This window comes from Crocuta crocuta, unplaced genomic scaffold (genome assembly GCF_008692635.1).
Source record: "Crocuta crocuta isolate KB4526 unplaced genomic scaffold, BGI_CrCroc_1.0 scaffold352, whole genome shotgun sequence".
NCBI lineage: Eukaryota > Metazoa > Chordata > Mammalia > Carnivora > Hyaenidae > Crocuta > Crocuta crocuta.
In genome coordinates, this window is record NW_027532169.1 from 1,898,763 (window position 1) to 1,919,204 (window position 20,442).

General features: G+C 42.2%; 1 protein-coding gene and 1 long non-coding RNA gene across 2 annotated transcripts in view; one reads left to right on the forward strand and one right to left on the reverse strand.

The window, feature by feature from the left end:
* Nucleotides 1–87: 87 nt before the first annotated feature.
* Nucleotides 88–3,001, reverse strand: LOC144242031 (uncharacterized). Its single transcript, XR_013338280.1, has 3 exons — nucleotides 2,797–3,001; nucleotides 1,458–1,568; nucleotides 88–241 (listed from the first exon to the last, which is right to left on the reverse strand). It is a non-coding gene; the product is annotated as an uncharacterized LOC144242031 (long non-coding RNA).
* Nucleotides 3,002–3,168: 167 nt separating this feature from the next.
* The window catches only part of LOC144242069 (C-Jun-amino-terminal kinase-interacting protein 4-like), a 62,611-nt gene continuing 45,337 nt past the window's right edge, over nucleotides 3,169–20,442 (forward strand). The window contains exon 1 of the mRNA XM_077776830.1: nucleotides 3,169–3,430. Within this exon, the coding sequence (XP_077632956.1) occupies nucleotides 3,185–3,430 (246 nt within the window). The 5' untranslated portion in view covers nucleotides 3,169–3,184. The remainder of the gene's footprint in view (nucleotides 3,431–20,442) is intronic.

The following is a 20,442-nucleotide window of genomic DNA, read 5'->3' on the forward strand; positions in this document are numbered from 1 at the left end:
TATACCTTATTCTACCACAAAGGCTTTCAAAGGAAAAACTGAGGGCTCACAAAAGTCCTCCGGAACTTTTTAAGAGAATTCCACAGCTAGACTCTCTCACCAAGGATGTTCATGCTTGTGCTCGAGTCTGTGAATACTCGTCATTTCATATGACATTTCATATTTCATTTCACCCCCCAAGGTGGAGGGCCTTGGGCACTGGGTGTCTTCTGCCCTCTTCTTTCAGTGACCCTCTCTCCACCTGTGAGAAAATGTAGTTTGTGAAACTGGAGAAGTTGATTCACATAGAAATAACTGTAAAAGTTCCAGAAGGCTAGACAAACAACAGGACTAGTAATTTCAGTCTTCCAGTGATTATAGTTATTGTGCTTAGGAAGAAACACCTCCCTTCCTGCCCCCATCAACTCCTCCCCTCTGCTTGCCCCCATTAGCGTCCTCACTATTTTTGTAAGGCCAAAGAATCTCTTAAAATGGAATTTCCTTCCTTTCAGGAATCAAGAGTAAACATTTGCTCTAAAGTTCACAACATGACCTGTTTTCCTGAATGACTCTTAGTCTTAAACAATAATCTCAGCCCTGGTGGGTGCTGGAAATTTATCCAGGTGGTTTACAATAGGAGGTAGGATTACTGTCTACACAATTAGGTGTTGACTAATGGAACTAAATCTCAAGGCCCTCTCTCCTGTCTTTCACTCCTACCTACAAATGAGAATAGGATTTTAGAATTGCAGGAAATCTTTACAGATTCTGTAACATACATCTTCATTATGCAGTTGAAGCTGAGGCTCATAACCCTTATTGCGGTGAATGGCACACAGTAGGTACTCAGTAACTATATGCTTTTTTTTTTTTTGTTTCTGGCCTCAGTTGTTCAAGTCCATACCAGTCCATACCAGAACTATAAGGTTTTCCATTTAAAAACCATTTTCGTTCTGCTCTATCACATTGTTACACGCTTCTGTTGAATTTACTATAAAGTCATTAGTCATAAATTTCATTTAACAGCTTTACTGAGATATAATTCACACACCTCACAATTGACTATTTAATTTCTTTTCATTATTTTTTAATGTTTATTTATTTTTGAGAGAGGGAACATAATCAGGGGAGGGGCAGAGAGAGAGGGGGACAGAGGATCCAAAGCGAGCTGTTCGCTGACAGCAGAGAGCCTGATGTGGGGCTTGAACTCACAAACCATGAGATCATAACCTGAGCCAAAATTGGAGGCTTAACTGACTGAGCCACCCAAGCACCCCATAATTCACTTAAAAGTTTTTTAATGTTCATTTATTTTTGAGAGAGAGAGAGAGAGAGAGAGAGAGAGAGACAGAGCACAAACAGGGGGTGGGAGTGGGGGGAGCAGAGAGAGACAGAGACATAGAATCCGAAGCAGGCTCCAGGTTCAGCACAGAGCCCAACAGAGGCTCAATCCCAAGACTCTGGGATCATGACCTCACCTGAAATCAAGAGCCTGATGTTCAACTGAGTGAGCCACCCAGATGCCTTTATATCTCGTATCTTTCTTCTTTCAACGTTCTTTCAACATTCTTTCTATGTTGAATTTATGCCTAAAGGAGCATACTTATGAAAACTTTATTATAATCTCATATCTAAAAATCAACATTTCCCCCTAAATTTTCTTTTTTCTTTTTCTCTTCTTCCGTCCCTCTCTTCCTCCCTCCCTTCCTCCCTCCCTCTGTCTCTCTCTCTCTTTCTTTCTTTCTCTTATCTCCATGCCCAAAGTGGGGCTGGAAATCAGGACCCACTGGGAACTCAAGAGTAGCATGTTCTACAAACTAAGCCAGCCAGGCACCCCTCCACTAAATTTTTTATGTGTATGATAATATTGTGGAAAGACAAAGTACAGCTGTACCCTAGGTTTTCCCGCTCCTCTGACTCCCAGGAAAATAAAGCTATATATATTTATGTGTATGTATGTAAATACCTAGGTGACAACCCCCCAGAAAGGGAAAAAAGAAGTGTCTGGAGCAAGACTGTTGACCCAGACACACACACAAACATCAGGGTGGATGTGGGGTGAAGCGAGAAAGGAGGACAGTATAGCCTGCTATAAGCCCATGGTATTTTCTTTTTTGTCCTTCTGAGTTTATAGGTTGGCGTTTGTCCAACTTCCATGTTCTTTTGGGGTGTGTGTGTGTCTCCAGGTGGGTCCAGATCGGAAGACTTTGGGGGACTAGTTCATGCTTGGTAGAAATAACTTGAACTTGTAAACAAGTCCTGGGTATTTCCGATCATGGGAGTGGTCTATTCCCCCCGCGAAACCTTCGTTTATCCAAGTCCTGCCTTTTCTTCCCTATTCTTAGAAGAGACCGGACGCAAAACGCCTTGAGTCACCTGCCGCGGAGGGAAGGAATTTTTGGGAGTGTCTCCCCGCCCCATCTAGGAGGCAAACGAAGACCGGAAGGTGATCTTTGACTCAGCCTCCAGAGGCTTGGGTGTTGTGTCATTCCCCACACGTGATGCCCTCCCAGGCGGCGGAGATCTCACATATCATGGGATTTATTCACCCCAGAGTCTCCACCCCTTTCCTCCTGGACCCCCCAGCCCCTCACTTCCCGGCTTTCCTCCTCTTCAAGACCGGAGGAAAGTAGGCTGGCTGGAGCCAGGAAAGGCCACTCTCCCAAGCTGGACGCGAGGAGCACGGAAACTCAGCGTTTGGGAAAGCGCAAGACGTGGCGTTGCAGTTTTATCCTTCTCCAGCGTGTTTGCACTTTCCCTGCTTCAGGCTATCCCTAGTCTCGTTGTCCCCAAATAGTTCTGTCGAGACCACCTTACCACTCAGGGAGACGTCGCCTTAGTAAGCTTGCTTTTCCTGTCCCTGTTTCCCACTTTTCTCTGAGCCCGAGAGTCTTAATCTGAACTGCTCTGAGCCCCACATCAGCTCCTTCCCGTTCTCGCTGCGTGACCTTGAGTGAACCACAACTTTTCTGGGCCTCCTTTCCTCGTCTGTGAAACGGAGGCCGAACGTCTACCGCACCACGCCTGGTGTGAGGAACAAATGAGAAAGCCCTTTGTGAGCTTTAAAAGGCAATAGAAATGTTAGCTATGTTAATTCGGGACTGCTAGTCACTCTTCCAGAACCCCTCCCTTTCCTTTGGGACCCGCCCTGCAGATCCCGCCCGGCGCTGACAGTTCTCGCCNGCCCGGCGGCTCCGGGGCCGTGATGTCGGAGCGGGTGTCCGGCCTGGCCGGCTCCATCTACCGCGAGTTCGAGCGGCTCATCGGGCGCTACGACGAGGAGGTGGTCAAGGAGCTGATGCCACTGGTGGTGGCCGTGCTGGAGAACCTGGACTCGGTGTTCGCGCAGGACCAGGAGCACCAGGTGGAGCTGGAGCTGCTGCGGGACGACAACGAGCAGCTCATCACCCAGTACGAGCGGGAGAAGGCGCTGCGCAAGCACGCCGAGGAGGTGAGGGCCCGCCGGGGGGGAGGGGGGGGGCCGGGCCCGAGGGCNATGAGGAGGCGAGGCCCGGGGAGGAAGCCGCAGCTTGGCCCCACGGCACCTGAGGTTGGCTGAGGGCGAGTTTAGTGTGGCTGGCTCTCGCTTGTAGTTTAGGGAAGTTTCCGACCACCGTAGGATAGTCAGATGGCGGTTCAAACTTTTACCACGGTGTGCGTGTGCGTGTGTGTGTCTGTGGAGGGGGGGTGTTTAAACACTTCTGTCCTGGATATGTAACTTCCGCTGTTTCCAGTACCTTTCCAGGGGGGTTGCTGCTTTGGGAAGTTAGAGATCTCCCTCTTTCGGTCAGTTTCTTCTTGACGTCTTAGCCCTGTTGAAAGAGAAGGTTTTATTTTGTCTTATGTGCCTTGGGTGACAGCTCGTCAGCACTTAGATGTTGTATAGCAACACTCCGTAAATATAGAGAGTACAGTTTTATTCTATTGGGATCTCACACCAAAGCGTGCCTCCGCGTCAGGTGATCACCTTGGACAGTTCCCTGTAAAAGCTCTCTGTTTATTTGTAAAGAGGACTGGGGGCGGGGCGGGGTTGAGGAGGTGTAGATGACTGTGGGCAACCTTGTTCCGACTGCAATTTACAGGTGCCCTTGGCCGGCGGTTAACCCTAGCATCTTCGGCAGTGACCTCGGTGCCCTCACCTCTGTGAGGGCTGTGAACCTTTTGGAGCTCTGGAGTAGCAAGTGATAGGCCTTCGACTTCTTGAGATAGTCAAGGATCTAAGCTTTCAGGCTGTGCTGGCATTATTTCTGGCATTGAACTTCACTGATGCAGGGGAAGTGTCCTTTTCATCTTTGTTTTCTGAGCATCTAGCACACCTAGCTAAATACATGGTGATAGAAGGAAGCTAAGTAAGTAATCATTGAACCAATAGTATGTTCTCTTTCAGAAATGCTTGAAAAGTTATTAGGATGTCAGATTTGTTTCACAGCTTATTTCTTAGTCCTAATTTAAACTTTTTTGCCATATATACCTTTGTGTTAGGTCAAATAGTTCTTTTTCTTCTCCTTCAGAAATATTTTCTTAAAAAATTTATTTTAGAGAGAGCGCGCGCCAGAGTAGGAGAGAGGGGCGGAGAGAGAGAGAGGCGGGGGAGGGGGAAGATCTTAAGTAGGATCCACGCTTAGGCACGTGGTTAACGCGGGGCTGGTTCCCAGGACCCTGAGATCGTGACCTGAGCTGAAATCAGGTCCGACACTCCACTCACTGAGCCACCCAGGAGCCCCACTTCTTCTTTTTTTAAAAGCTTGATTATAGCGATGATTTTTAGTTCCGATTTTGTGGTCCATTTGTCTCCGAGCTATGGCATTGGATTTGCTAAGCGGAATGGACTTTGTTTCAAGAGTATTTCCAAGTCCATAGGAAGGAAAGGGATTGAAAAAAATCTAAAGATGGGATTGTGGGACGCCTACGTTACTCAGTTGGTTAAACGTCCACTCTTGATTTCAGCTCAGGTCATGATCTCACGGTTCCTGAGTTTGAGCCCCACATTGGGCTCTGTGCTGACTGCATGGAGCCTCCTTGGGATTCTCTCTCTCTCTGCCCCTCCTGTGTGTTTGCTTGCTCTCTTCTCTGTCTCAAAATAAATAAACTTAAAAAAAAAAGACGGGATTGCAATTTCTAGTAGTTTATTAGCACTGTTCATAGAACAGGGGTGTTGTACTGCTACTGCAATGGCATGCTGTGTCTTAATCCTCATTCAGACCCTTCCCAGTATTTGGATGTCCTGGGAGGAGACATATATACCTCTATACACAGGTGAGGAGCAACCCCAGCATGACCTATCACCTTGGATAGAAGAAATGCTCCCTCCAGTTTTAAACTCCTTTAGGGCCATGTGAACATGGCAAAAGCCCAGGATCACGTGTGCTAAGAAAAACATCAGCCACAGGTTGCAGAATCCGAAAATAAAACTGACTAACTGCTAGGCACTGGACTGTATATTAATTTCATAAGTAAGTGACTTTTTCAAAAAATTTATTCTTGAGAGAGTGAGGGAGAGCATGAGCAGAGGAGGGGCAGAGAGAGAGGGAATCCCAAACAGACTCCACACTGTCAATGAGAAGCCCAACACAGGGCTCTAACCCACGAACCCTGAGATTTACCTGAACAGAAATCAAGAATCAGACGCTTAACTGACTGAGCCACCTATGCGCCCCAGTAAATGACTTTTAAAAAATAAGTTGTCTGATGACTTTTTTGGCAACTTACACTTTTTCAAACATGTCTGTAAGTTCTCTATAAGGAAACCTTTGGGCAAAGAGCCATGACCTGAGAATAGAGAGCATTGATGAAATGCTAGATGAGCCAATTCCCAGACCACAAACATAAAACCACCTTGTTCTCACTTTTCATGTAAGGTGATAAATCAAGTTTTATCCAGTCTCCAGAAATTCAGTCTTTCTTAGGCCAACATGCAGAAATGAATTCTGTATTTAATTTTTGGTGTGTGCTCTGTTTGTGGCCTTTGATAGGGAGCCTAAGAGTCTGCTATTACAGCAAAAGTGCCTCTGGGTATTTACAGCAAAAGTATTTGAAAGCCTGGAAATTGTCCATCACTAGAAAGTGTAAAGTAAATTCTGAGCACCTTTGTGGAAATTTAGGAGGGTATATAAATGGTGAGAATGTTTTAGGGGGTGTGAAGTACTTTAATCTTTTGCTTGCAGGAATACTCAGCAAGGGATAAGAAATTTAATCTGTATTCTAATGATATTACTTAATTTGAATACTTTCTGTCTTTTTCTTTGCTTTTATTTGAATTTTTGTGTTTGTAGTTAGTCTGCTATTTTTGTGAGTCTTTAAAAACAACGTAAAGGAGGGGTGCCTGGGTGGCTCAGTCGGTTGAGCATCCAACTCTCAACTTCGGTTCTGGTCATGATCCCAGAGTAGTGGGATCAAGTCCTCGCTGAGCCGGGAGCCTGCTTGAGATTCTCCCTCTCCCTATCTCTCCACCTGTCTATCTCTCTCTTCCTCCCTCCCTCCCTGTTCTGCCCCTCTCCTGGCCTCCTGCTCTCTCTCACAAAAACAAAAATTAAAAACAACATAAAGGAGGGCTGATTTTAGATAAATTTATGATCAGTTTCAAATGCTAATCAAGAAATCGATCATCTTATTACTTGCTACTCTTCCCTGTGGGTTCTCTGCTCAACTTACATCTTTCGGTTCCTTATGCAAGTCCTATGTGATGCTTTTGCCAATGCTGTTCCCTTGGTCTAGAATGATTTTCTTTTTTTTTTTTTAATGTTTATTATTTATTTTTGAGAGAGAGAGCGAGCAAGCAGCGGAGGGGCAGAGAAAGAGAGATATGGAATGTGAAGCAGACTCCAGACTCTGAGCTCTCAGCACAGAGCCTGATGTGGGCCTGAACTCATGGACCGTGAGATGGTGACCTGAGCCGAAGTCAGGTGTTTAACTGACTGAGCCAGGCAGGCACCTCTATGAATAATTTATTTGTAAATTGGTGGTTGTTTTTTTAAGGTTTTATTTTTAAGTAATCTCTATACCCAATGTGGGGCTCGAACTTGTGACCCTGAAATCAAGAGCGGTATGCTCTACTAACTGAGCCAGCCAGGCACCCCCCAATCAGTGATTTTTTTTAAAAATATATTTTCAAAGTTTATTTATTTATTTTGAGAGAGGCAGAGACAGCGTGAATGGAGGAGAGGCAGAGAGAGAGAGGGAGAGAGAATCTAAAGCAGGCTTCACACTGTCAGTGTGGATCCTGATATGGGGGTCCAACTTACCAACTGCAAGATCATGAACTGAGCCAAGATCAAGAGTTGGACGCTTAATCGACTAAGTCACCCAGACGCCCCAATTAGTGATTTTTAAAAACAGAAGTTTTTATACAAAGTGATCTGGAGAGTGATGTTATTTTTGGGAAGAATATGTTAGTGTTTTCATGTCTTTGTGCAGGTTCTGATTCTTTTAAAATAAACATGATTGCTTTGAGTAATTAAAAAAATAACAACACAACTTTCCTGATAAGTGGTTTAAAACCCTTTCCTTAGAAATTTAGTTCCAAGTGATTCTGTGGGCTTTGTTTCTTATCGCCATTTTTATCAAAGTGAGAGTTTATTTAGCATGATCAAGTGGAGGGAGATTGCACATAAAAATAAAGATGCAACCTTTTCATCTTTGCTTTCCCCCTTGCACTATAGAAGCTTATCGGAAGAGAATGAGCTGAGGAGAATATTGTTGCTGGGAAGATGTGATGTTATGACTGCTTTTCTGTGGCTTTTTGCTTAAAAAATTGGGGTGATTAGACGTTGAGGTGAGGGAGACCACCAAGAATTTTCAAATTAACTTTTCCCCAGTGAATCAGCACTTAAAGCAGTAACGAAATTGAAGTTTTATATGAAGACTTTAATCAAATTGTTTTCTTTGGAAGTGTGTGAACATGGGAGTTAAAAGATTTGTGGGCAGGAAAGCAGGCATGGATATTCAGGGTTTTTTTTAATTGATGTTAGAGTTCTCATTCATAAAAAATATTTTATTTTTTAAAATGTTTAAAAACAGATTGTGATTTGAGCTGAAACCAAAAGTCAGGCGTTTAACTGACTGAGCCACCCAGGTGCCCCTCATAAAAAATATTTTTTTTAATGTTTTTTTTAAAATTTATTTCTAGGAGAGAGAGAGAGACAGCGTGAGCAGGGGAGGGTCAGAGAGAGAGGGAGTCACAGACTGAAACAGGTTCCAGGCTCTGAGCTGGCAGTCAGCACAGAGCCCGACGCGGGGCTCGAACCCACAAACCGCGAGATCATGACCTAAGAGAAACTGGTCAGACGCTTAACCACCCAGGTGCCCCTCATAAAAAATGTTTTAATCAAACCTATTGAGGAAGTTAATTTTTTAAAATTGTGTATTTATTTATTTTGAGAGGAGACAGAGTGGGGCAGAGGCAGAGAGAGGAAGAGAGAGAGAACCCGGAATAGGCTTCTCACTGTCAGCACAGAGCCCGACTTGGGACTTGATCCCATGAAGAGTGAGATCATGACTGAGCAGAAACCAAGAGCTGGACAGTTCAGCGGCTAAGCTAAGCCACCCAGGCACCTTGAAGAAGTCAATTTTGATTTGTTTGCCACGTAATTTACAATGACAGTTTGTTCATCTCTTTAACAAACACAAAGGGAAGTTTGATGACTTTTCACTGAGTTATGTGACTTTTCATCAAGGAATAGGAGTGAAGAGCAATTTGCATACTTAGAACATACATTTTGTCGACAGTGGCCGCTGAAGACTTAGTCGAAAAACTGAAGTTTATTTTGTGCCTTTAGTACTGTTGTTAGTTAAATCAGTAATTGTGATGGTTCTTCAGACTCCTAGCCTTAATTCTGTCAACTCTGTTGTCTCAAGGAATTTTAACTTTGCTGTTTTATTTCACAAAAGTAGAGCCGTCGGAGAGGGCGGCCACAGGTCTCTCCGGGAGAACAAGTTGTTGGCCAGGGGCTGTCAGCATTTGTCATCCTACATGTTTGAGCATACGTGCTATTTCTTAGCTTTCAAACGCCTTTTGTTTATTTATTTTTAAAATGTTTATTTACTTTGAGAGAGAGGGAGGGAGAGAGAGAATCCCAAGCAGGTGCTGCACTGTCTGTGCAGAGCGAGGTGGGGCTGGAACTCACGAATTGCGAAATCATGACCCGAGCCAAAATCAAGCATTGGATGCTTAACTGACTGAGCTACCCAGGTGCCCCCATATTTTCATATTTTAAAAAATACCATTGTTGGGACACCTGGCTAGCTCAGTCAGTACAGCATGTGACTCATGATCTGAGAATTGTGAGTTCAAGCCTCAATTTGGGCCTAGAATTTATTTAAATTAACAAACAAACAAAAAAACCCCAGTGTGTTTTCTTGCTGAACCATTTGAATAAGCTTCATACTGCCCCTAGTCAGTCCTCACATGGAGACCCTTTTTGAAAGGAACATTCTGTTTGTTCTCTCGGGGAGTCTGCGTGTGTGGTGGTGAGGGGGTTGTTGCCTTTCGGAATGGCAGTCACTTAACCATTGATGATTATTAACTCTTTTAAAAAAAATTTTTTTTCTAATGTTTATTTAGTTTTGAGAGAGAGACACACACAGAGTGAGTGGGGGAGGGTCAGAGAGAGAGGGAGACACAGAATCTGAAGCAGGCTGCAGGCTCTGAGCTGTCAGCACAGAGCCCGGCGCGGGGTTCAGACCCACAAACCGTGAGATCATGACCTGAGCTGAAGTCGGACGCTTAACCGACTGAGCCACCCAGGTGCCCCCATGATGATTAACTCTTAAGACAGATCTTATTCTTTCTTTACCTTCAGAGGTTGCTGAACCTGGTATGTGAGATACCATTATGTGCCCTTGCTTTAGGGACATTCACATTTTCACTTGGTTAAAATCACACAAAAGAGAGGACATCTGGCTGGCCCAACCGGAAGACCTGATCTCAGGCTATGAGTTTGAGTCCCATTTTGGGTGTAGAGATTACTAAAAAAAAGCAAGAACTTTTTTTTAAAACAAATTCCTTTTTTTTTTCTTAAATTTTTGTTTATTTTGAGAGAGAGAAAAAGAGAGTGCAGAAGCAGGGGAGTAACAGAGAGGGAGAGAGAAAGAAGCCTAAGCAGGCTCTACAGTGTCAGCCTAGAGCCCGATGTGGGGCTAGAACTCCCGAAACAGGAGATATGACCTGACCTGAAATCAGTAGCCGGACACTTAACTGACTGAACCACCCAGGTACTCCAGCAAAAACTTTAAAATCACAAAAGAGAATATAAAAATGGTAAGGTATCTAGCTAGATCAGGTAGTTTCCTCTAATGAGGGGATGGATTAGTAGAGTAAGGACTGCTCACTTGATTACTCTGGTATGTGCCATGGCGCATTGACCCGGTTCTGGGCCTGAGTCTACTGAGTCTGGTTCCTGTTTCTTGGACTCCTTAGCTTACGTTCACTACACACTGCACATTTCAATCATATGGAGCCTTTGGTTCCCAGGAGAGCTAGTATTAGAATCTGGGTAAATCATGTGTTTTGCTGATCAGTGTATGAGTTATTTTAAAAATAGTGGGTTTTTTTTTTTTTTTTTTTTTTTGCTGTGCTCAGCACTCAAAATGAATACAGCTCTTACCTAAATAAATTACTGTTTGCCTGACATAAAATACATCAACATAGACCCAGTTTAATAGTATATGTAATGTGTCTGTTCAGAAAAGCTGATATTTAAAAGTAGGTGCATATGATTCTATACATTTTGAAATCTTAGCCAGTGATATTTATTTATTTACTTTTAGTAATCTCTACACCCAGCATGCAGCATGGGGCTCGAACTCAGGAACCTGAGATCAAGAATTGCGTACTCTTCCCACTGAGCCAACCAGGTGCCCCTTAGCCAGCCGTATTTAGTTATTAGCTGTTCTTTTTGTTTTTTTTTTTTTTAACTTTTTAAGGCTATTTATTTATTTTGAGAGAGTGAGAGAGCACAGATGGGCAAATGGGGTAGCGGCAGAGAGAGAGAGAGAGAGGGAGAGAGAATTCCAAGCAGGCTCAGTGCTGTCAGTGGACAGCCTGACAAGGGGCTGAAACTCACCAATTGTGAGATCATGATCTGAGCTGAGATAGAGTTGGACGCTTAACCTACTGAGCGACCCATGTGCCCCTCGTTACTAGTTTGAATGCAAGACTGTTTTATTCACATAGGAATTGTAGTGTCTAGTAGTTTGGCATAACAGGTGCCTCTGAAAATTTTTGAACTCAACCATGGGAATTTATATATATTTCATTTCATTTCATTTATTTTGATAGAGATAATGAGTGTGAGTTGGGGATGGGCAGAGAGAGGTGGGGAGAGAGAAGCAGGCTTGCAGGCTCCACGCATGATAACAGCCTTGGGGTAGGGAGGTACCTGGCTCCATCCCACAAACTGTGAGATCATGACCTGAGCTGAAATCAAGAGCTGAATAAAGATGCTTAACCGACTGAGCCACACAGGGACCTGGGGAATTTACGTATTAATACAATAAAGAAGTTTCCAAGTTGAGAGTATAGAGTTATTAGGAACTTTGAAATATTATATTTTTTAAGCCAGTAAACTTTTTCAGTAAATACTTTTCCCTGGCTTTTGTTAGGAAAATGTTCAAACATACAGAAAAACTAAAAATGCATTGATCATCTGTATATACATCACTTAGATTCGGCAGTTGTTGTATTTACCTATATATGTGTATGTGTTATACGTATATACATATACATATGTAAATATATACACTCAAAATTTATATCTGTACACTTTTAAATTGCTGAACATGTCAAAGTAAATTGCAGATGTTCTGACATTTTACCTTGGCTCCGTCAGTGGAGCGTGGGACTCCTGATCTCAGGGTAGCTGGTGAATTCCAGCCCCACGTTGGGCATAGAACCTATTTTAAAATAATAAAAATAATTTTAGGGTTGCCTGGGTGGCTTAGTCGGTTAAGCGTCCAACTTTCACTTAGGTCATGATCTCACGGTTCGTGGGTTCGGGCCCTGTGTCGGGCTCTGTGCTGACTGCCAGCTCAGAGCCTGGAACCTGTTTCAGTCTGTGACTCCCTCTCTCTCTGACCCTCCCCTGCTCTCTCTCTCTCTCTCTCTCTCCTAGAAACAAATAAAACATTAAAAAAAATTATTTTTTAAATTAAATTTTAAAAAGAGCATTCTACCACATAACCAGAATAGTATTTACACCGAGAACATTTTCTGGTATTATCTAATATTCAATTTGAATATTATATGAATAATATATGTCTCTTATAAAGATAAATAAGTTAATATTTTTATAGTGATCTAATGTCACTCATCTGGAAAGGAAGAAATAATTGCAGTTTAGATGCTTTCCTATAAGGAATTTAAATCTGAGACCTGTAAGACTGAAAAGTTGGTTAAAACTTTTTTATTTAAAACTAAAGCATAAAAATATGATGGATTGTTTTTCCCCTTTGAAGCCAGGGTACAGAAGTTGAGAAACTAACCCTATGTTAAATGTTTTCTCTACTAACTTTTTTTTTTTTTTAGACTTATCATATATTTTCCAGGATATCTTGTCTGACTACCTGCTCCAGTAGGGTTACAGAGCATGAAAATTTCTTATTTGGGGCTCTGCTGATTGGATTCCCTATCTGAGATAGGTTTAGATTTTCTGTGATTCTGGATTCTGTTATTGTTCTTTAAAATGTATTTTTACTGGCCTTTCCTGAAGTTATTTTTTAATTTTTTTTCTTTTTTTAGTGTTTTCATTTATTTCTGAGAGAGAGAGAGACAGTGTGAGCAGGGGAGGGTCAGAGAGAGAGGGAGACAGAGAATCTGAAATAGGCTCCAGGCTCTGAGCTAGCTGTCAGCACAGAGCCCGATGCGGGGCTTGAACCCACAACCCCTGAGATCATGACCTGAGCCGAAGTCGGATACTTAACCGACTGAGCCACCCAGGCGCCCCTGAAGTTATTTTTTAAGAGCTGGGAGGAAACTCCCATGATCTTCTGGTTCTATGCTATCCCATTTCTGTAGGTAGATAGAAAGATAAAAAGCTACACAGATGATCAGAAAGAACAGGGACACTTGAGTGGCTCAATCGGTTGAGTCTCTGACTCTTAATTTTGGTTCAGGTCACAATCTCACTGTTCATGGGATCGAGCCCTACACTGGGCTTTGTGCTGATAACACGGAGCCTACTTGGAGTTCTCTCTCTCCCTCTCTCTCTGCTATTCTCCTGTTCTCTCTCTCAAATAAATAAACATTTAAAAAAATTTTTAGGGGCACCTGGGTGGCTCAGTCGGTTAAGTGTCTGACTTTGGCTCAGGTCATTATCTCACGGTTCTTGGGTTCGAGCCCTATGTTGGGCTCTGTGCTGACAGCTAGCTCAGAGCCTGGAGCCTCTTTCAGATTCTGTATCTCCCTCTCTCTCTGACCCTCCCCTGTTAATGCAGTCTCTCTCTCAGAAATAAATAAAGCATTAAAAAAAGTTTTTTTTTAAATTTTTTAAAAGATGCTTAAAAACAATAAAAATAAAATTAAAAAAAGAACATATTTATTGAGTGAGGCAGTGTTGTAGGCTCTGGGAATATAGCTACAAACAAAACAGACAAGGAAGATAGCCTGTGCTTTTTTTGGAATTTATAGTGTAATAAAGAATACACAAGCCAATCACTGTAATTATAGATTGTGATAGATGCCACACAGTAAATCAAAAACGATGATGTGATAAACAGTAAAAAGGCCGACACTTTAGATGGAACAAACACGTTTATAGAAAGGTAAGCTGCTTGTGCATGAAATAATTCATCTCATAAGAGTAAGTATTTAGACCTGAAATTTTAGATGTAAATAGTCAGTTTCTCCTACCCTTTCATTTTTCTTCAAAATTCAGAAAAGTAAGCAGCTCTCATAAGTGTATTTCTTCTGTTTTTTTTTTTTCTCATCCCTTCTCATACTTCTCAGCAACGTTTGATTCTTTTGGTCACTCCTTCTTTAAGAAGCATCATATATTCATATACATATACATATATGTAAGTTTTTATTTAAATTCCAATTAATTAACATCCAGTGTATATCAGTTTCAGGTGTACAATATAGTGGTTCACCAGTTCTGTACAACACCTTGTGCTCATCACAACGAGCGCGCTCCTGGGGCGCCTGGGTGGCTCAGTTGGTTAAGCGGCCGACTTCAGCTCAGGTCATGATCTAGCAGTTCGTGAGTTTGAGCCCCTCGCCAGGCTCTGTGCTGACAGTTCAGAGCCTGGAGCCTACTTCAGATTCTGTGTCTCCTCTCTCTGCCCTTCTCCTGCTCATGCTCTGTCTCTCTGTCTCTCAAAAAGAAACTTAAAAAAACACCAAAACAAGTGCACTCCTTATTCCCCATCTCCTGTTTCACCCATCCCCCCACCCACCTCCCCTCTGGTCACCATCGGTTTGTTCTCTATGGTTAAGAGTCTGAAGAAACATATATTGATTCTGTGACTTTGAAGTCTCTTAGTTTTCCCCTTTTCTTTCTTTTTCTTCTTCCTCTCCTCCTCCTTGCCCTTCCCCTTCCCCTCTCTCTTCTCCTTCTCCTTCCTCTTCTTTTTCAAGTAAACTGTATACCCAGCTTGGGGGCTGGAACTCACAAACCTGAGAATAAGAGCTGCATGCGCCACCAACTGAGTCAGCCAGGCGCCCCGGTTTTCCTCTTTTCTGACCACTCTGGATTCCTCTTTATTCCTTGGAGTTCTTTCTGAGGTCCCCTATTCTGAGGTCCTTATTTTGTACACTGCCTTACTGATACTATTCATTCCCATGGGTATAGTAGCCATTTGTTGACCATTCCAAAATGTATATCCCATTCGTTCATTTCATAGATATTTATAGAGTGCTGACTGTGTGCCTAGTATCCACTGGGGGTACAGGGGTGAGCAAAAATTAGTTTCTCCTCTTAGGAAGTTGACAGCCTGTTAAGAACTTTACGGCCAGATCTGTCTGTCTGGAGTTTCAGATCCACATTGCTGATGTTTCTTAGATATGAATGTCTCCTGACATGTGCAAACCTGAACTTCTCTCCCAAGCTTGCTGCCCCTCTGTTCTCTGTGAGGGATACCACTGTCTGCCTGGCCAGATAGCTCATTACCATCCTTAACTCTTCTCTCTCCTTCATCCCCATTGTTCCCTTCTTTTGTTTCCAATGTTTACATATTTCTTTTAAGTTTATTATTATTTTATTTTGTCCAAGTTCCAAATATTTCTGGATTCTCTTCTTCCAAATCCATTTCTACTACTCAGATACCGATTGCCAACATCTCTTGGCCTGAATCCAAACTCCAAAGAGGTGGGACTTTGTGCCATTCATACTGTCTACCAGTATCTGGCACAAAGAAAGCACCCAGTGAATATTTCTGAATAAATGAATGGACAACTAAAACTGCCCCAACTGATCTATCTGCTTCTAGTATTGCCGACCTATAAACTGCCCATCATAGTGTACGAAGTCTCTCCAAAGTAGAAATCTAATCAGATCTTTCTGTACTTAAAAGCCTTCAGTGGCTCTGTCTAAAGTTCTTGAAATGTCTAAAGTTCCAAGGATACAAGGCGTTGTGATCTGGCCACTCCTTATCTTACTAGCCTCATCTTTTCGTTTTTGAGCCTTACTGAACACTTGGGAGTTTGGTTGCAAATAGTGTTCTCTCCAGGCCTGCTTAAAAGCTGCCTTTTGGCTTGGCACTCTGTTTCTCTTCTGTTGCCTGGCTAACAGTATTTATCTTTTCTTTTTCATTAAAAAAAATGTGTATTTTTTGAGAGCTAGAGAGTGTGAGCAGGCAAGAGGCAGGGGGGTGGAGGGCACAGAGGATCTGAAACAAGCTCTTGGCTGACAGCACAGAGACCGACTCGAGGCTCAAGGAACTCACGAACCATGAGATCATGACCTCAGTTGAAATTGGATGCTCAACCGACTGAACCACCCAGCGCCCCCTAACACTACTCATCTTTCAGATTTCAATTCTGGAATGCCTAAGTATTTTATGAACACCTAAGTATGGCTTGTGCCTATTTTATATTGTCCCCCAGCACACCCTGCTACGTCTCTCACACAGCACTTCCAGAGTTACAGCAGACTAACTTATGGCTTTAATCCCCCACTAAACTACTGGGATGCAGTACGTATTTAATAGCTATCTCTGTTAGTTGGTTGGTTGGAGGGATGGATGCATATGCTAAAGGTCAAATTGCTAAGCCTCACTGTTTAAAGTTCTCTTTTGTGCATTCAAGTTGTTTGTCCTTACCAGTGGTGCCAAGTTATGCTAAAACTTCCAAAATATTCTTCAATAAGTCCTTTGACTTTTGTATGTAAGAAAACCCCATGACTTCTGAGGATAGTTATTGCAGACACTTTACCTACGTTGTCCTATACATAGTAGACATTCTAGAACTATTTATGCATCGAAAAACTGAAACGTTAAGGTCATAGGCATTACTTCTGCGTTTGCAAAGATTGGGCTAGGTGATCTTTTTTCATGTTTCATTTCTAGAAATGTATTGTTTTTTATTTTGTTTATATCTTTGTGTTTTGTTTTGTTTTCTGTTTTTTTGTTTTGTTTTGTTTTTGGAGGAAGGCTAGGTGGTTTTAAAAGTCATGTTACCACCATGATTCTCTGATTATTTTAAACTTAATGTGACTTTCTTTTGTATTTTAATTGATTTTAGATTTGTTTGAATTGAGAAGTAAGTTTGTCTGAATAAAATTTTCACAGAAATGAAGGTTAAGTTCCCAAACTTAATTTTAATTGTTTGCTTAGATTTTTTTGATAGACATTCCTAATTAGGATACAGCAGTAGTACTTATAGTAACAAATAATATAGTAAAACACTTATTTTTGAAGAAAAGTTCATCCTCCTACAGAGGATCCGAAGTGGGCTCTGTGCTGACAGCAGCGGGCACGACGTAGGCCAAACCCATGAACCCCCAAATCATGACCTGAGCTGAAGTCAGACGCTCAACCTACTGAGCCACCCAGGTGCCCCTGAAATTTCTAATTTCAATGATCAAATCCTCAGTTTGGATTTTCTTTCAGTTACCTGTTGCCGTAGCCTCATTTTTTGTTACTGCTACCTATTCAAAAACAAATACCTCTTAAAAAATTAAACAGGTTGCCTAGAAGTTGGAATCAAATAAACAGGCTTTTGTAAAAACCAGAAGGGTAACTTTTTAAAAAGGCTATTGTTTGTCTATGGTTCTCCTATGAAAATAGTCTACTTGAACTTGTTTGAGGTGATTTGGGAAACATTTGACAGAAATTACCCACCTATTTGTGGCTCTGTTCAGTTTTAACTTTTTTTTTTTTTAGTTTATTTCTTAAATGTTTATTTATTAGAGAGAGACAGAGCATGAGTGGGGGAAGGGGCAGAGAGAGACACACACACAGAATCTGAAACAGGCCCCAGCAACAGAGTCTGATGCGGGGCTCGAACCCACAAACTGTGAGATCATGACCTGAGCTGAAGTCGGATGCTCAACTAACTGAGCCACCCAGGCGCCCCGTGTTCAGTTTTAACTCTTTAAAGAATACTTTTATACTGGGATAGGAATTCATCGAGTAATTTACTGAGTGTTACCACCTCAAAGCTAGCTGAGGGCCTGGAAGTGAACAAAGATTTCTGAATAGCTAAGATGAATATATCAAAGTCTGTGTAATAAAGTTCATGATCTTGGCCTCTTGAATATAACATTTAAAGGCAAAGTACTTGTTCATAATATCCTTATTTTATTAAAAATTTTTTTGATATTTATTTATTTTTGAGAGAGAGAGACAGTTTGAGCAGAAGAGGAGCAGAGGGAGAGGGAGACACAGAGTCTGAAACAGGCCTAAGCTCTGAGCTCGGAGCCTGTTTTATTTTATTATATTTTTATTATTTTTTTCATAGTATTTTATTTTAAATAAAATAGTTTCTTAACCCTCACCAGGTTATAAACAGCAAATTAAGAGAGTATCTATTAAAAAAAAAAAAGAGTACCTATTAGAGGGGTGCCTAGGTGCCTCAGTTGGTTAATCGTCCAACTTTGGCTCAGGTCATAATCTTGTGGTTGGTGGGTTCGAGCCCTGTATGGGGCTCTCTGCTGGTGGTGGGGAGCCTGCTTGGGATTCTCTCTTTCTCTGTGCCCCTACCCTACTGTGCAGGCTCTCTTCTCTCAAAATAAATAAATAAATAAACTTAAAAAAAAGTAGTACAGTGCTGCAGTGGGCAAGGGCAAGGGCAGTGGGGTCAGATTGCCTTAGTTCAAGTCCTGGCTCTGTTATTTCCTAGCTATGTAATCATGCTCAGGTTTCTTAATGCCAAACCTCAATATCTTAATTGTGAATAGGGATAATAATAGTAACATCCTTATAGGATTATTGTGAGGATTATACAAGAAAAATGAGCTTTTCAAAGCACTAGGCATTTGGTTAATAAGTACTAAATGTTACCTGTATGTCTGATACTAACCTACCTATCTATCCCTCCCATTTATTCGTTTGTACAAGAATGAATGGTCTAGGGTCTTGCCATTGAGAAGCTCGTAGTCTGTGGGAGAGGCTAATGTAAAGAAGTAGGGCAGCTTTACGTAAGCATTTTAAACAAGTCCTGTTTATACAAGATGCTAAAAGCCTAACAACCTGAAGGATAGCTTTCACAGAGACAGCGTGACATTTAACTGGGTTATGTGTCATAGACCCAAAGCATGAGAGGCTTGGGGCACCTGGATGGCTCAGGTAGTGGAGTATGTGACTCTTGATCTCAGGGTCATGAGTTTGAGCCCCATGTTCGGTGTAGAGATTACTTAATCTTTGGAAAAAAAAACAACAACTATGAGAGGTTTGAAAGTGTGTAACATACTCAGAGAACTACAGAAACATTTCATTATTTTTCCTGTATATCTAAATAGTAAATGTTAGTTTTCCATATGTTCTTTAAAATATTGTACTAGTACTTTTGCCATATAGCGGGTAGCAAGAATTGAGGTTTAATAGATAATCAAGAGTCAGAAATTAAGGGACAGGTATTGTCAAATTTGGGTTTTGATCTTGAAGGCATCATATACTATAATAGAGTATGGCTGATAATCATGATTCACGGTGATTTAAATGATGCTTCTTATCAACATCAGGTTACATTTTATTTGATATGCTACATTTTAGGGAGATAAGTATGTCTGAAATTCTAGAAACTTTTTTTCTGTTGATGGAGAAACCTCTTACATTTCATTTTATTTTCTGTAAGTATTCTAGAAACATTTTTAAGTGACATACGTGATAGGTTATAAGGTTTTGGGTTGATGGTGGGGTTCAGAGCTGATGGCTCGAAAGAATTCTTGAAGACGTCTTCGGTGCTTTGATTTTATGAAAGCGCGGGGACTGGACACGGGCAGAAAGAGCTGCAGTGGGGTCGTGAGGAGTGGCCCCCTGTGTGCTGCGGAGCTGGGGGAGGTAAAGTCAAAAGGGAAGTTTCCAAAGATATTTTCATATGCTGAAGTCGCACAGATAACTGGAGGCCTGGCAGTTGTCCAGCCAAGGTTGTTTCTCCCTCCAGCAGAGCGTTCGCGGTAAGACAGTAGGCAGTTCCTGGGGCGCCTGGGTGGCTCAGTTCCGACTGACGTCTCAGGTCATGATCTCACGGTTCGTGGGTTTGAGCCCTGTGTCGGGCTCTGTGCTGACAGCTAGCTCAGAGCCTGGAGCCTGCTTCAGATTCTGTGTCTCCCTCTCTCTCTGCCCCTCCCCTGCTCACGCTGTCTGTCTGTATCTCTCTCTCAGAAATAAAAAAAACATTAAAAAAAAAAAAAAAAGACAGTAGGCAGTTCCTGGAGAAATGTTTTACTCAACCTGCCTTAAGTACTGGTCAGTGGGCTACAGGTTAAAGGAAATTTAATTTTATCTGCCGTTTCCTGCTTGCCTTTGCTCCTCACATCACTGCAGAGGGGAGGGTGACATTGAGGCTCCAGGAAACTGAGTCTATAGGTTTCTGGAGATTAGGCTATTGATAAGATTGCCTTTTTCTTATAATTTCCTAAGATATTTTTAAGCTGAGACTCTATCAATTTAACAATTTGTTTTCTGTTGTTTCCTTTGTCCTTGTGGCCCCTAGAGTGCCTGAGTTTTGTCACATGTATCCCACCTGGTGGGGGGGGGGTTGGGTAATGCTAGCTTGTGCTTGGCCCTCAGCTTGCCTTATCCTCCTCATCAATAGGGGCGCCTGGGTGGCTCAGTCAGTTAAGTGTCCAACTCTTTTTTTTTTTTTTAAGTTTATTTATTTTGAGAAGACAGAGCGCGAGTGTGGGGGGAGTACAGAGACATGGGGAGACAGAATCCCAAGCAGGCTCCATGAAAAACCCGACGGAGGGCTCAAACTCACAAAACTGTGAGATCATGACCTGAGCTGAAACCAAGAGTCAAGAAGCTCAACTGACTGAGCCGTGCAGGTGCCCCATGTGTTCAACTCTTGATTTTGGTTCAGGTCGTGAT